Source organism: Staurois parvus, unplaced genomic scaffold, assembly GCF_062004578.1.
Source record: "Staurois parvus isolate SC_StPar_1 unplaced genomic scaffold, SC_StPar_1.0 ptg000299l, whole genome shotgun sequence".
Lineage (NCBI taxonomy): Eukaryota > Metazoa > Chordata > Amphibia > Anura > Ranidae > Staurois > Staurois parvus.
Genome location: NW_028318095.1, coordinates 10,036,319 through 10,051,153, shown reverse-complemented (window position 1 = coordinate 10,051,153; position 14,835 = coordinate 10,036,319). Strand labels below are relative to the sequence as shown.

General features: G+C 43.7%; 1 protein-coding gene across 1 annotated transcript; it reads left to right on the top strand.

Moving 5' to 3' along the window:
• The first annotated feature begins 1,095 nt into the window (after positions 1-1,095).
• Positions 1,096-1,503, top strand: LOC149457890 (putative CENPB DNA-binding domain-containing protein 1). Its single transcript, XM_089682883.1, has one exon. The coding sequence runs from the start codon at positions 1,096-1,098 to the stop codon at positions 1,501-1,503; it is 408 nt and encodes a 135-aa protein (XP_089539009.1).
• Positions 1,504-14,835: the final 13,332 nt, after the last annotated feature.

Genomic DNA, 14,835 nt, shown 5'->3' with positions numbered 1-14,835 from the left:
GAGTAGTAATCTACAAAGGCACCCTAATGGTGTAGACATATCATTAAAAAAATTTGGTTTAATTAACCTTTTACTTTGAACATTTTTTTATGAAAAAAGAAACAAACGTGAGGCAGGGTAACAATCTGGAGCCATCCCTGCCTTTGATATGAAAATAAATATATTGGATTTGTCTCAGAATAACTCATGCTTTTTCTAATTAACACTTCAATAGAACATATAGCAAATTTTGAAACCAGGTCTTAAATTATATGCCTACTTGAAGTTAGTTCATTAAGTTGGTTTGACCTTCTGACATATAATCTTGTTCTTACTGGCAAGATTCAACAGTATGGAATACAGACAGTGAGATGAAGGAAAGCTGCCTGTTTATTGCAGTTTGTGATCTCCAATGTCTGCATGGATGCATTTCCGTACATAAATAATGCTGATAGTGAAGACATTAAATCAAGCAGGTATGTAGTACAGATAACCTCCACTTGTCTGTAGTTACTGTGCATATAATCTAAGTACAGTAATGCCTCGGTTTACGTACGCCTCGGTTAACAGAAATTTCGGTTTACGAATGAAAATCCATTGATAATAATGCTTCGGTTTACAAATTTTTACCGCTATATGAAGCAAGTTTCCCCAGGATGCATTGCGCCTGGGAGGTTTATATCTCTGTGCATGCTGGAGTCGGTGTTGTGCCTGGGAGGTTTAGCACCATGCATGCTGGAGTCTGTGGAAAGATAGGGAGGTGAGCTTTGTTGTTTGCATGTCTTTTACTGTGTGTTCTGCATTGTGGGGTGTTTCCATGCCAGCTCATGTGCTATGCATGCCTGCTACTGTGTGTTTTGCATTGTGGGGTGGTTTCCATGCCAGCTCATGTGCTGTGCATGCCTGCTACTATGTTTTGCATTGTGGGGTGGTTTCCATGTCAGCACATGTGCTCTGCATGCCTGTTACTGTGTGTTTTGCATTGTGGGGTGGTTTCCATGCCAGCTCATGTGCTGTGCATGCCTGCTACTGATAGACTTGGGGCTCTTGGACTGGGTGTAGGTGTACAGTAAAGCATTTTTTTTAATTTTCTGCTCACTTAGTGACTGTGGTGTCATGGCACCCAAGAAAGCAGCGGAAGCTGGGAAGAGGAAGAAAGTGATGATTCTGCTTGAGGTCAAGAAAGAAATCATCAGAAAGCATGAAGGAGGAATGCGATTGACTGACCTTGCCAAAGAGTATGGAAAGAGTGCATCCACAATCGGTACCATCCTAAAGATGAAAGAGAAGATAACTGGGAGAGATGCAGCCAAGGGAGTCACCAGGGTCTCCAAGCAACGGCCTCCTGTTCTGGAGGAGGTTGAAAAGTTGCTCCTGCTCTGGAGTGAAGAGAAGCAGCGCGCAGGGAACACAGTGACCGAGGTGATCATCTGCGAAAAAGCCAAGGCCTTGCACACTGACCTCCTCGACCAACAGCCAGGAATGTCAGCCGATGCAGAAGGCTTCAAGGCAAGCAGGGGGTGATTCTAAAGGTTTAAGACCAGATCTGGCATCCACAGCGTGGTCAGGCATGGAGAGGCCGCAAGTTCTGAGGTTGCTGCAGCTGAGGAATTTGCTACAGAGTTCCTGGAGGTCATGATTTCAGAGGGCTACCTTCCTCAGCAGGTCTTCAACTGCGACGAGACTGGGCTCTTCTGGAAGAGGATGCCAAAGCGTACCTTCATCACGGAAGAGGAGACCTCATTGCCTGGCCACAAGCCGATGAAGGACCGTCTCACCCTCCTGTTCTGCGCCAATACCAGTGGGGACCTTAAGATCAAGCCCCTGCTCGTCTATCACTCAGTGAACCCACGGGCCTTCAAGAAACACAAGGTGAAGAAGGAGCAGTTGAGCGTTTTGTGGCGATCCAACCCAAAGGCTTGGGTCACACGCCTCTTGTTTGTGCAGTGGGTCAATCTTGTTTTTGGTCCTGCTGTCAAGCAGCACCTTGTCGACAATAACCTGCCGCTCAAGGCCTTGCTGCTCATGGACAATGCTCCTGCTCATCCTCCAGGCCTCGAGGAAGACTTGCTGGAGGACTTTAACTTCATCACAGTCGTGTTCCTTCCGCCTAACACCACCACACTACTCCAGCCAATGGACCAGCAGGTCATCTCCAATTTTAAACAACTTTACACAAGGGAGCTTTTCCGGCAATGCTTTGAGATGACAGATCGATCAAGTCTCACCCTCCATGAATTTTGGAGAGACCATTTTGACATCGTGAGCTGTCTGCAGATTATCACCATTGCCTGGGCCAGGGTCAGCCATAGAATCCTAAATTCAGCTTGGTGCAACCTGTGGCCAGACTGTGTTGTGACACCTGATTCCGATGCTTCTGCATCTGCACCAGAGTCAACAGTGTTGAAGGAGATTGTTTCCTTGGGGAGGACCATGGGGCTGGATGTGACTGAGGAAGATGTCTGCGAGCTGGTGGAGGAGGGACACGACCGTGAGCTAACCACTGAGGACCTGGTGGAACTTCAGAAGGAGGCGATGGAGGAGCGGGTCTCATTTGAGGAGGAGGACACAAGTGAGGAACAGCTCTCTTCCAGGGATCTCAAGGAGGCATGCCAACTGTGGGTAAACCTACAGGCTTTTGTACAGCAGCACCACCCAGATAAGTCTCTAGCCCAGAGAATTGTGAACAGCTTTGACACTGACGTCATGTCCCCTTTCCGAGGGATGCTGAAAACAGACAATGGAAAGATTCCTACTAAATCAGCCTAGACATGAAGAAGAACCTGCTTGTGTTAGTGCTGCCCAGTTGCTCTGCTCCTCCTCCAGAGAGTGTTGAAATTGTTTGAAAAGTTTTCTATGTTTTAAAAGATGTGTGCTTTAAAATTTGAAGTTGGATGTTTGACACGTTATTGACATGTTATTGCTTGAGTAATCCTGTCCCTGTATAGTATTAATGTCTTTGAAAAGTGCACTTTATAAAGAGTTTTGAACAGATAAAAGACTTGTTTGACTTTTTTTCTGACCTCCGGAACGGATTAGTTGGTTTTCAAAGCATTCCTATGGGAAACGGTGTTTCAGTTTACGAATATTCCGCTATACGAAAATTCCCGCAGAACAAATTAAATTTGTATTACTGTATAAACAGAGCAATGTGAAAGAAAAGCCAAAAGTTTAATAATCATATTTTAAAAGTTGGTTGATAGTTGATTTTTAAAAAGTCAATGTATTTGAATAGTGCAGTTATTTGATGTGATTGATTTGCTGTTTGTCTAAGTTATTATAATGTAGCATTAACCTCACAAACTGAGCAATATTTTAAATCCTGTAGTTAATGTTTAATGTTACTAAGCTCTGAATTTTGAAGGTTAGGCCCTGGTGAGAGAGGTTGGGGAACCCCAAATGTACTGAATGATGTACAGCAGTGGTCTCCAAACTGCAGCCCTGGGACCAGATGTGGCTCTTTGCTTGCCTCCATCCAGCCCTTGGGGCACTATTCCAACCACAACTGACACCAATGATGGGGCACCATTCTTCAAACTGACACCATTGTTGGGACACTATTCCTCCTACAGACACCGATGATGGGGAGCTATTCTCTACTGATATCAACAATGGGGCACTATTACTTCCACTGATAGCAACAATGAGTGGTGGGGGGGGTGTCATTATTCACTTCCACAGATGCTGGGGCATTTTCTACTCCCATTGGCCACAGTCAATCCCCCATAAAGTCTGAAGGACAGTAAACTGGCCCTTTGTTTAGAAAGTTTAGAGACCCCTGATGTACAGAGTGAAAAGAATTAGTATCAGATATAGAGAACTATTGATAAGTACTTTATATATGGTATCTGTGTCTAAGAATTTTGGCCCTAATTTTAACTCAAAGCCCCAATTCATTCTTAGCCCTTGTGTAAAAGAACCATATAGTTGTTTTTTTTTAACTCTTTATTCAGTCATACACACACACACAGTATATGTCATCATTAACACACAGAGTGTATGTCATCATTGTATTCTGTAAGGACATAACAGCTGGCAGTAAGATTCACAGCATGCAATCGGGAGCACATTATCCAACAAACCAAGAAGTGCTTGATAGCAAGAGTGTCCAGAACTCTGGAGAGCACATATTTAACACACCACCAATTGCTAAGTATAACCTTTCTTCTTATACAGGCATAGTCTCCTTAATTTTTTTAACATATCAACAGAATAGCTTTAAGAGTCTTTGTATATGCCAAACATATAAGAACTTACCCGCTTGCCTCAAAAGTTGAATGGCAATTAAAGCTCCCAACAGAGATCAACCTGTTTAGTTTGACTCATTTATGTACAACCTCTGGGAACTGCTGATCCATAGCAGTTGGAAGGTACACAAAAGGAAGGAATTTAATGGGTCAGTTGAACTCTTAATAACAGCCGCTTGGAATAATCCATGTCATCTTTCAACTGTGATGCTATTGTATCAAGGTACCATGATAGTAATACTATCAGAATTTGTTCATCTAGCTAGTTTTAAATTGCCATTTCTTTGCCTAGTTTGTAGGTTTTTGCAATTTTTTTTAAATATTATATTAATGCGCCTCTCAGACAGATTTGTCTTTTCTCCTCCATAGACTTATTGCCTTACCGCCCACTTTTTATTTATTCTTTAATTAGATTAGAGAAAGTATTTTTTTTAGCCAAAAACGATTATTGTATAATGAGCATAGCAATTAAATACTCCACATTAATGACAGGTTCTTGTTGTTGAAATGAATCATTTAAGACAATAAAAGAATGTTAATTGATATTTAAGCGATTTTAAAGTACAATTAGCAAGTGATTTATTTGCTTCTTTTACCCATAATTTATTTATGGTCAGTAAGCTGGTGCTCTGGATACAGTGACCCGCTATGCTTATTTAACCTCTGTGGAAACTGAACTGTCAATGACAGAGTTACATGTAATTCTTCATAGGTGATAGAGCACACTCTCTATAGGGACTTCAAATCGCCTGAAGTATTTATTTAACTGCCTGGACTTGTGCTGTTCTGTTGTAAGACTGATAACAAAAGGAGTGATATTTAAGAGGTGAAATTCATTGGGGCCAAATTATGAAAACAGCAAGGGAGTAACAGCATTTTTGCCTATAGCACCAAACCACGTTTGACCTTTCCTTCTCAAACTGTAACAATAAAAAAAAAAAACACAGAATCAAAAATTGATGTGCTATTGGCAACATGCTCACTTATCTTTCTCCCAAATTCCATATAGAAGCTCCATTCTGCACTAAATCCCCACTTTACAGGAAAATGATTACAAATTGATGCAAGATGGGACCTTCTATTAAAGTATGCAAATTTACAATTGGCAAACCAGATCACAACTTGATTTGAAGACATAAAAGATGCACCTACTGTATATTGGTTGCTAAGTTTAAGGTTTAGCCCTGGTTCACACTGCTGCAACATCTCATGTAACTTGCTATTGGGTGGCACCTTTTACGCTGCGTCTCAAACTGCAGCGATAAAAAAAGTTCCCACACTACTTTCCTGCGTCTTCCTTGTGACATGAGTGTCATAGACTGCTATGTTAAAATGACAAACGTCGCAAGGAAGCTATTTCTTTGTCTTACCTTTGCGGCTTTGGCTGCAACTTCAAATGGTTTTGTAAGTTCAGTAAAGTCGCACTCTGTATTGCTATGATTGGCCAAAGACGCATGAAATTCTCATTGAATCTCATCAAGTGCCAAGTAAGTTGCAATGCAAAGTTGCACTGGAAGTCGCACAACTATGGGGTCACAGCATTGTGAACCGAGCCCAAAGGTGCATCTAGACACAATGGAATGGGTAACTGTCCAAAAATTCAGACTGGGAGTAACTGTAACTTGCAATTTACTAACAGGTGCAAAGTTAAAGCAGAGCTCCACCCAAAAGGGGAAGTTCCGCCTTAAGGACTGGTCCCCTGCACCCCATTAAGGACTGGCACCTTTGCGATCACCTACGGGATCAAAATCAGACGTTGTCCTCCTCCTCTCCCTCCCCATAGTCTTCTGGGACACATGACAGGTCCCAGAAGACTACTGAACCATTCACAAAGCGCAGCGCTATTGGCAAATGCAAAGTAAGCACCCATTTGTGAAGCTGCAAGCTGTCACAGCTGGATGCCCACATTGAAGATTCTGGTGCCGGGAACACAAGGCGGCTGGTGAAAAGGGCTGTGGGAGGTGGACACCGCAGGATCGAGGGACAGGAAAATGTCCATTTTTTAAAACTCAGCAACTACAGTTATTGTAGCTGCTGACTTTTATTAAGTTATTTTTTGTCATTTTCATTGGAACGCCACTTTAAAAGCAACAATAAAAAAACAAGTAACAAAAAAAATGCATACACTGCAGGATAATAGAAGCTGCACAGAGATGGTCTCTTCACAACAATGTCTTTTTTACTCAATCAGGATAATGAGGCTACATTGCAAAGTCTCTGTAAGATGTTATAACAACAGAGAGTGAAGCTGAGAATAACTCCTTACTTATTTTAAAATGACTAAAACAGTTCAGAACTCAGCTGTTAGCGATTATCCTCATACACAGCATCCTTCACAGTGAATTCCAGGGTAGCTTTGGTAACACAGGTGAACACCTGGAGGGATGCAAAACCCAACAACAAGGGCAGCAATTGGGGATGGGTGCCCCACAGTAGCTGGGTCTTCTGGATAAGCTTTGTGCTATTAGTCTCTGGCAGGGCTGAACACACACTGGGGATTATTTCCTAAAGCTAATTCACTCAGAATCTCATGCAACTGTGCATGGTAGTCAATCAGCTTCTAGCCTCAGCTTGTTAAATTAAGCTTTAGTAATACAACCTGGAAGCTGATTGGTTTCTATGCAGAAGTGCACAAGATTTTTAGTGAACCATCTTTAGTAAATAAACCCCATGTGTTCACTTTAAATTATCTAATCACATGAAGACAAATAAGTAAACAAGGATTTTCTTTTCAAATGATTGGATAATTGAGGGAAATCTTCACACATTTTATTGCGTGAACATTGTCAAATCCCTTAATAAATTAGCCTCACTAATATTGTATAGCGCTACCCTCGTGAGGGCCGCTGTGTAGTGGGTATCCCTAAGCCTCTTTCCACTCAGCCAGGAAACAGGTATTTCTCACCCAGATTGGTCATTGTTCAAAGACAATGACCAGTTTATGGGTTTGGTTTTGTTGTTTTATTAGGTGAAATCAATTTAGATAGGGAAATAGAGATTATGGGACACCCAGTTTGGCTTGAATCAATGGAAGGGGGACACTTCCGGATTGGCCGGACTCCCATGAACATGCAGATCAGGTCTCCACCCCTTCCTGCTTACTGACTTCTGGAATATTCTATGATCCTCCAGAGTCAGGAGGAGGCTATAGATCCACAATCTGTTGAGTCATCTAACTGACCTGCAAACACAGACTCACACAACTACCATGAGACATACAAAAAGATTTTACCTACAAAACAGTGCACTATTCTAGTAGCACACCAGAGGGTGCTACAACAGCTATATATACATTGCAGTATTAGCAGACATTACTTGACTGAACTTACTCAAGGGAAGAAACAATGGATTAGGTTGAATTTTCCCAAGCATTCATTATTTGTTTTCCCTAAAATAAGACAGCCCTGAGAATGCCTAGAAGAGCTCCCCCTCCCCTCATTCCTCCAGACTTGCACATTCAACATGCTTGTGTAAAGATCTTTCATACAAAATAACTTTCAAAGCTTAAAGATGAATTCCAGGTAGGATATATTTTTATGTAGTTGCACTGGACCAGATGGACCAATGTTACCATGTATATACAATACCTTGCCGATGCCCCTGGAAACTGGAAATCACTGAAGTAGACAATGCTAATCCAGTGATCTCCACTTGCTTCTGGGTCCTGTGTTGAATACCCTGAATGAATGCAAAACGTTCTTTGATTGGAAGAGGTGGAGAGCACGACGTTACTGAACCTTCACTCCACCTCATCCAACCAAAGATTCTGATCCTGCATTATACATGATGATATTATAGCAGCTGTGACTTTAGGAGCAGTGAAGAGGAAGAAAATGAGGATTAAGGTAAGTATTTCTCTATTGTGCAGCTCCCCTAAACTGAATGATCTATTAGTTCTCACTATCCGGAAGAAGGGGGCATATAAAATCATTATTTTAATGCTGACTCGAGTTTAGCTTTAAGACAGCAGAAGAATAAACCCAACGTCCATGGTCAAGAAATGGCCTTTGTGGCTGGACCCTAGGATTGTTATGTGTTGTTTTACTGGCCAATTATTCTTCAATAACCTTGCATACCAAAATTATTTTCATTGACTTTTTCTAGACTTTATATAGTAGATTGTTATGAGGAATCTCCTCCATGTATTTTTTGTTTTGTTTAAAAGATATAAAAATGTTCTTTTAGCTTGCCTAATGTGTGCTGTTTTTTTATTAACCAATAGTATTGCAAATACATTTGTTGATATACATTCACGTATTTCTTCCTAATTACATGTAAAATGTGCATAGGTTTTGATACATGTGATATGGTTACAAGTCAAAAAATATATTTGTAGTTATATAGATTTTATGGAGATACATGACACGCTCTTGGTCCACTGCCTGTACTTATTTTTTTTAAATTATAATAAAATCACTTCATTTATAAAAGTATGCAACCTAGTCTATTCAAATAATTGGTATAACAGGTGTTTTATATTACAAACCTTACTGGAAAATGCAGGGGAAAAAAAGATGCTTTCTCAATAACATGTAATTTTAGAGTTTATCATTTTACTTTCACAATATGACAATGAAGAAAAGCACCCCAGATTTTATAGAATTACTTATTCCTATTGTTAAGACACTCCAAGTCTGCTTTAAGTGCTGTTTAGTCACCTTACAGGGCCCAGATTGAATGGTTTGTCTATTGCTGTTGCTGCCTCTAGCACATATGATACCGCTGGCCTGGAATTAAATAATATCTCCACAGATTTAGGTCTGACTTTTTTTGTAAATTCAGATCTGATGGCTTCTGGGTCTTAAAAAGAATCTAGATAAATAAATAGTAATGGTATGCATTTGCCCCTCCTGATCATAGATCAACTTTCATTATTCTATCAAAAGTCGAGTGGTCAGGGCTTTAGGACCTGGGACACCCCAGAAGAGGTGCCCAACTTTAGACTCCCCTGTACTGTGTCAGGCAGCCAGATACAACTCCTGTGTATGCTTGTTACCTGTGGACAGACCCTTCAAAATGGGGATTGACCCTGGGAAACAGGGACAGATGGTAACCATACTATGGATAATTATTGCTATCATTATTATGATTAAAAAGGCAAAATACAAAGGTGTGCTAGAAACATAGGTTTGTCTTTCTCCAGATACTATGGGGTATAATATAAAGTGTTGGGTAGTGGCATAAGAGCACAAGAGACTCATTGCAACAAAATGATGATCTTGGACAGATATGGTCAAGATCGAAAGTTTTACAGCTTGAAGCATAGCACTACCAAGTCTAAAAGGCACAGACCCACTCCTTAACAAATGACCAGCATGCTGGCCTGACATCCTGCATGAAGGGAAGCTCTGACTGTTTTGGGGGCATTTTAAGTTTTATTTTTTGTATAAAGTTTACAATCTCTTTGATTGTAAGCTCCAAGGATCAGGGCCCTCCTAACCCTCTTGTATTGAACTCTATTGTTGCTGTATTGTCTCCCGCTATAATGTACAGCGCTGAGCAAACTGTTGGCGCTATATAAATCCTGTATAATAATAATAATAATAAAAATAATAACTGTTGTTTAATTTGTCTGTTTACGCTTCCTCTCTCGCTCCATAAATATACAGTATATGTTTTACAAATCAAGAATAATACATGACACATAATTATTCGCTTTCTCTTTTACATATACTGTATACTTTATATACAGTATAAATATATATTATGTATATAGAGTACATATACATGCTATGTTTTACAATTAAACAAGACCAATAGTTACCAGACACTATGGGGAGATTTACTAAAGGTGGTTCACTCAGATTCTGGAGCACCTGTTCATGGTAGCCAATTAGTTTCTAACCTCAGCTTGTTCAATTAAGCTTTGGCAATAAAACCTGGAAGCTGATTGGTTTCTATGCACAAGTGCACACAATTTTGCACTCTCCAGTTTTAGCAAATAAACCCCTATAGGTTAACTAAGGAGACAGAATAGTAGTGGATGCCTGCCTTGTGTCTCTGTTTGCCTGGCTAGATTTCAGGATAAGCCATACAATATGGCTTGGGTCACTACTGTGAATCATCCACTTCTGTGTAAATTGCCGCTTGAGCTGCAGGGCCTGTAAACTAAAGACTTTTTTTCAACAGTTCTAATTAGATGGATACATATTTGAATAGGAGCATAAAGGATAAGTACACCTTTTATAACATGCTACATGTTATCCCCGTACTCAGGGTGTAATGTGTAAAATATTACTACTGCAACTTCCCTGTGTCAAATCCCCCCCCTCCCCCCAAGTATCCACTGTGACAGCAGGTCAGGGGTCTTCTTCCCACGTCTGCTGGCACAATTTAAAAAAGATACGCCCATGCAGGGCTCTGCCCACTCAGCCATGTCATTTATTCATAGAGTTCTGTGAATGAGAAACTACAACTGCTGTCAGTCTTTGCAGCTGACGGCTTGTAGTTATCAGTGAACTACGGGGGTGCTGTTGAGTGCTCTGATGTTCATTAATGATTCCTGCCTGTGTGTGACTGCCTACCCATATGAAGTACAAGCAAACAGCTTACACTGACAGTCTGCAAAAGCCATACATTGTGCTTGCAATCTGCTGATCTTGGGTGCAATGCTTCACAACCTCCTAATAAATAAAATAATACATTTGAAAAATTTTTACCCGTACTTATTTTGTTTTTTTTGTAAGAGAACTTATCCTCTAATGCTCTTCCAGTTGTTGAAAAATATCAATGGGTAATATTTTACATATTGAGAAAGCAGGCCAATAAAAATTTCTGGTTGTACCCAGGATGGGGATTATACATGACCCAGAATTCATCAATTTGCTGCATATTTTTCTTTTTGATCAGATGGGGGGAACTGAGGTTGATTGGGCTTGTTGATTAGACAATGAGCCTATCTGAAGCACATCTGGCTCTATGTAAACGTCCAGCCTGCTCAGCGATTTTGCTCTCTCCTGGAACCAGTTTCTGTGAAAGTTAGACATGGAAGCCCTGGACTACCTGTGTCATGAAGGACAGCGCGTTTCATGTCACACACCCTATGTGACAAGGACTTGTCACTTATGTGCAGAGAGTTAAGCCTTGTTTACAAGAGCATACTTAAGAGGGCCATATATGCCCACACAGGGAACACATATGCAGGTTTGTATTTTCTTGTTTCCTTTTTGTTTTTCTGTTTTTTTATATACATAATGCATATAGTCTCCTGGCCCTCCACCACCTCCCTCACCCACACAACACCCTCCCGCCTCTACGTCCTGCCGCAACCCCAGCAACTTAGTATCTGTCCCCCTGCTCCCTAAAATCACCCCCCCCCCCCGTTTTCATGTGCACTCCTGAACGCCCGATCGGTGTGCAACAAGCTTACCGCCATCCACGACCTCTTTGTTTCCCTCAACTTCCTAGCGATCACGGAAACCTGGATCCAGGCCACTGACTCTACCTTCCCTGCTGCACTCTCCTACGGGGGTCTCACCTGGACCCACTCACCCAGACCGAACGGTCGTAAAGGTGGTGGGGTTGGTCTGCTCCGGTCACCACAGAGCACCTTCCGAGTCCTCCCAAACCCCCCCTCTCTATCCTTCTAACCCTTCGAGGCCCACTGCGCCTGACTATTCTCCCCAACCCCCCCTGAAGATTGATGTAATATACCGGCCTCCTGGATCCATATCCCGCTTCCTGGATGACTTTTCCTCCTGGCTACCCTTCTTCCTCTCCTCTGAGCTACCCACCATCATCCTTGGGGATTTCAACATTCCTGTCAACCTCGACAACCCGGCCACATCCCATCTCCTCCACTTAACCTCCTCCTTTGCACTTGCACAGTGCATACAATCCACCACCCACTCCGACGGTAATATCCTTGATCTTGTCTTCTCCAACCGCTGCGCTCCCCACAACCTCACTAACACCCCCTTCCCTCTCTCTGACCACAACCTGATTACCTTCTCTATCTCCTTGTCCTCCAACGCCTACCCCTCCAAATGTCACACTACTACCAGCCGTAACCTCTGCAACCTTAACCCTGCCCCCCTACACTCTGCAGCTGATCAACTCTATGACAGCATCCTTCCCCTGTCCTGCCCCGACTTTGCTATGACTGCCTATAACAATGCGCTGTCAACAGCCCTTGACTCACTAGCGCCTTTAACCACACACAACATCAGACCCCGACCGCTCCAGCCCTGGCAGACTGATCACACCAAATCCCTCAAACAACACCGTCGTGCCCTGGAGCGACTATGGCGCAAAACCAAATCCCAACAAGCCTTCACCCGCTACAAATCTTCCTTTCACACCTACACCTCCTCCCTCCACGCAGCCAAACAAGCCTACTTCCTGACCCTCATCAAGGCCCTCTCCTCCAATCCTCGCCGACTCTTCTCCACCTTCAACTCTCTCCACCCCCACCTCCACCCAGCACCTCACTCACCACCCTTGAGATTGCCAATCACTTCAAAAACAAGATTGACACAATTCGCAAGGACATTGCCGCAAATCACACTTCCTCTCAACCCGTCCCCTCTCACACAGCTACCCCTTCATCCCCCCTCTCCCTCGACATAACCCGCAGGGACTTCGTCACTGCTCAAACTCCCTCCAACCCCGTTCCCCCTCACTCAGCTACCCCCTCATCATCCTTCTACCACAGCCCCACCACTGCTCTGACCTCCACTTCCACCCCACATTCCTCATACTGAAGCCCCCTCAACACTCCGCACCTTTGACCTTACTACCATCGAGGAAGTCTCCAAGGTCCTGTCTGATGCCTGCCTCACCACCTGCCCCCTCGACCCTATCCCCTCACAACTCCTACAACCTCCTTCCCCCTCCATCCTATTCTCCCTCACTGACATCTTTAATCTCTCCCTCTCCTCCGGCACTTTCCCCTCCCCTCTGAAGCATGCACACATCACTCCCATACTTAAAAAGTCCTCCCTGGACCCCAATGACCCGAACAACCTCAGACCCATCTCCCTGCTCCCATTCACATCCAAACTCCTTGAGCGCCTAGTCTACACCCGCCTAAGCTCTCACCTCAACGACAACAACCTCCTCGATCCCCTACAGTCCGGCTTCCGTCCCCTACACTCCACCGAAACTGCCTTACTCAAACTCTCCAACGACCTGCTAACTGCCAAAGCTAATGGCCACTATTCAGTGCTTCTACTCCTTGACCTCTCCGCAGCCTTCAACACAGTCGACCACAGCCTCCTCCTCAAAAAACTACACTCCCTTGGCCTCAGAGATTCTGCTCTCTCCTGGCTCTCATCCTACCTGTCACAATGCTCTTTCAGTGTTACCTATAATGCTACCACCTCCCCCTCACTCCCCCTCTCTGTTGGGGTCCCTCAAGGCTCCGTCCTCGGGCCCCTTCTCTTCTCCATCTACACCTCCTCCCTTGGCCAACTCATACACTCTCACGGCTTCAACTACCACCTATATGCCGACGACACACAAATCTATCTCTCAACCCCCCCACCTCACCCCCTCAGTCTCCGCCCGAATCACACACCTACTGAGCGACATATCAGACTGGATGTCGCTCCACTTCCTTAAACTGAACCCCTCCAAAACCGAGTTTCTTGTCTTCCCCCCAGCCCACACACCACCCCCCATTGACTTCTCCATCATGTCCAACAACGCCACTATCAAACCCGCCCGCAGGCCAGAGTACTTGGTGTCATTCTGGACTCCAACCTATCCTTCCAGCCCCAAGTCCAATCTTTAACAAACTCATGCAGACTCCACCTCCGCAACATCGCCAAAATACGCACGTTCCTAACCCCAGAAACCACTAAACAGCTCATCTACTCCCTCATCATATCACGACTCGATTACTACAACTCCCTCCTTACTGGCCTGCCTCGCCGCTGGCTATCCCCGCTTCAGTTGATCCTGAATACGGCTGCCAGACTCATTCACCTTTCCAACTGCTCCGTTTATGCCACCCCCCTCTGCCAATCCCTCAACTGGCTTCCGATTGTGCAACGAATCAAATTCAAAATCCTAACACTGACGTACAAAGGTGTCCACCATACTGCCCCGAAATACATCACTGACCTAATATCCAAGTACCACCTAGCACGCACACTCCGCTCCACACAAGACCTCCTTCTCTCTAGTTCCCTGGTCTCCTCCTCCCATGCCTGCCTCCAGGACTTCTCCAGGGTGTCACCCATCCTCTGGAACTCCCTGCCGCAACCCATCAGATTATCACCTACTCTCCTTTCCTTTAGGCGCACCCTGAAAACCCACCTCTTCAGGGAAGCCTACCCCACCCCCTGCTAACTTGCCGACCTCCTCCACTCTTCCTATCACTCCATCCCCCACAGCTTTCTCCTCCTGTGCCACCATACCCTCCCTCCTAGATTGTAAGCTCGAAAGAGCAGGGCCCTCGATCCCCTTATGTTTTGCATTGTATTGTATTGTTATTGTTCTGTCCCCCTTTGTAATGTACAGCGCTGAGCGAACTATTGGTGCTTTATAAATACTGTATAATAATAATAATAGTCTCTGTCACCCCTGAAATCCACTAACACCCTCTTGCCAATTCATCCGATACTCCAGTGTTTAACTAGCAGCCCCTCTTAATATTCCTGATATC

What these genes read in the sequence shown, in the direction of transcription:
- LOC149457890 (XM_089682883.1), top strand. Translation starts at nt 1,096, where the DNA reads ATGGCACCCAAGAAAGCAGCGGAAGCTGGGAAGAGGAAGAAAGTGATG.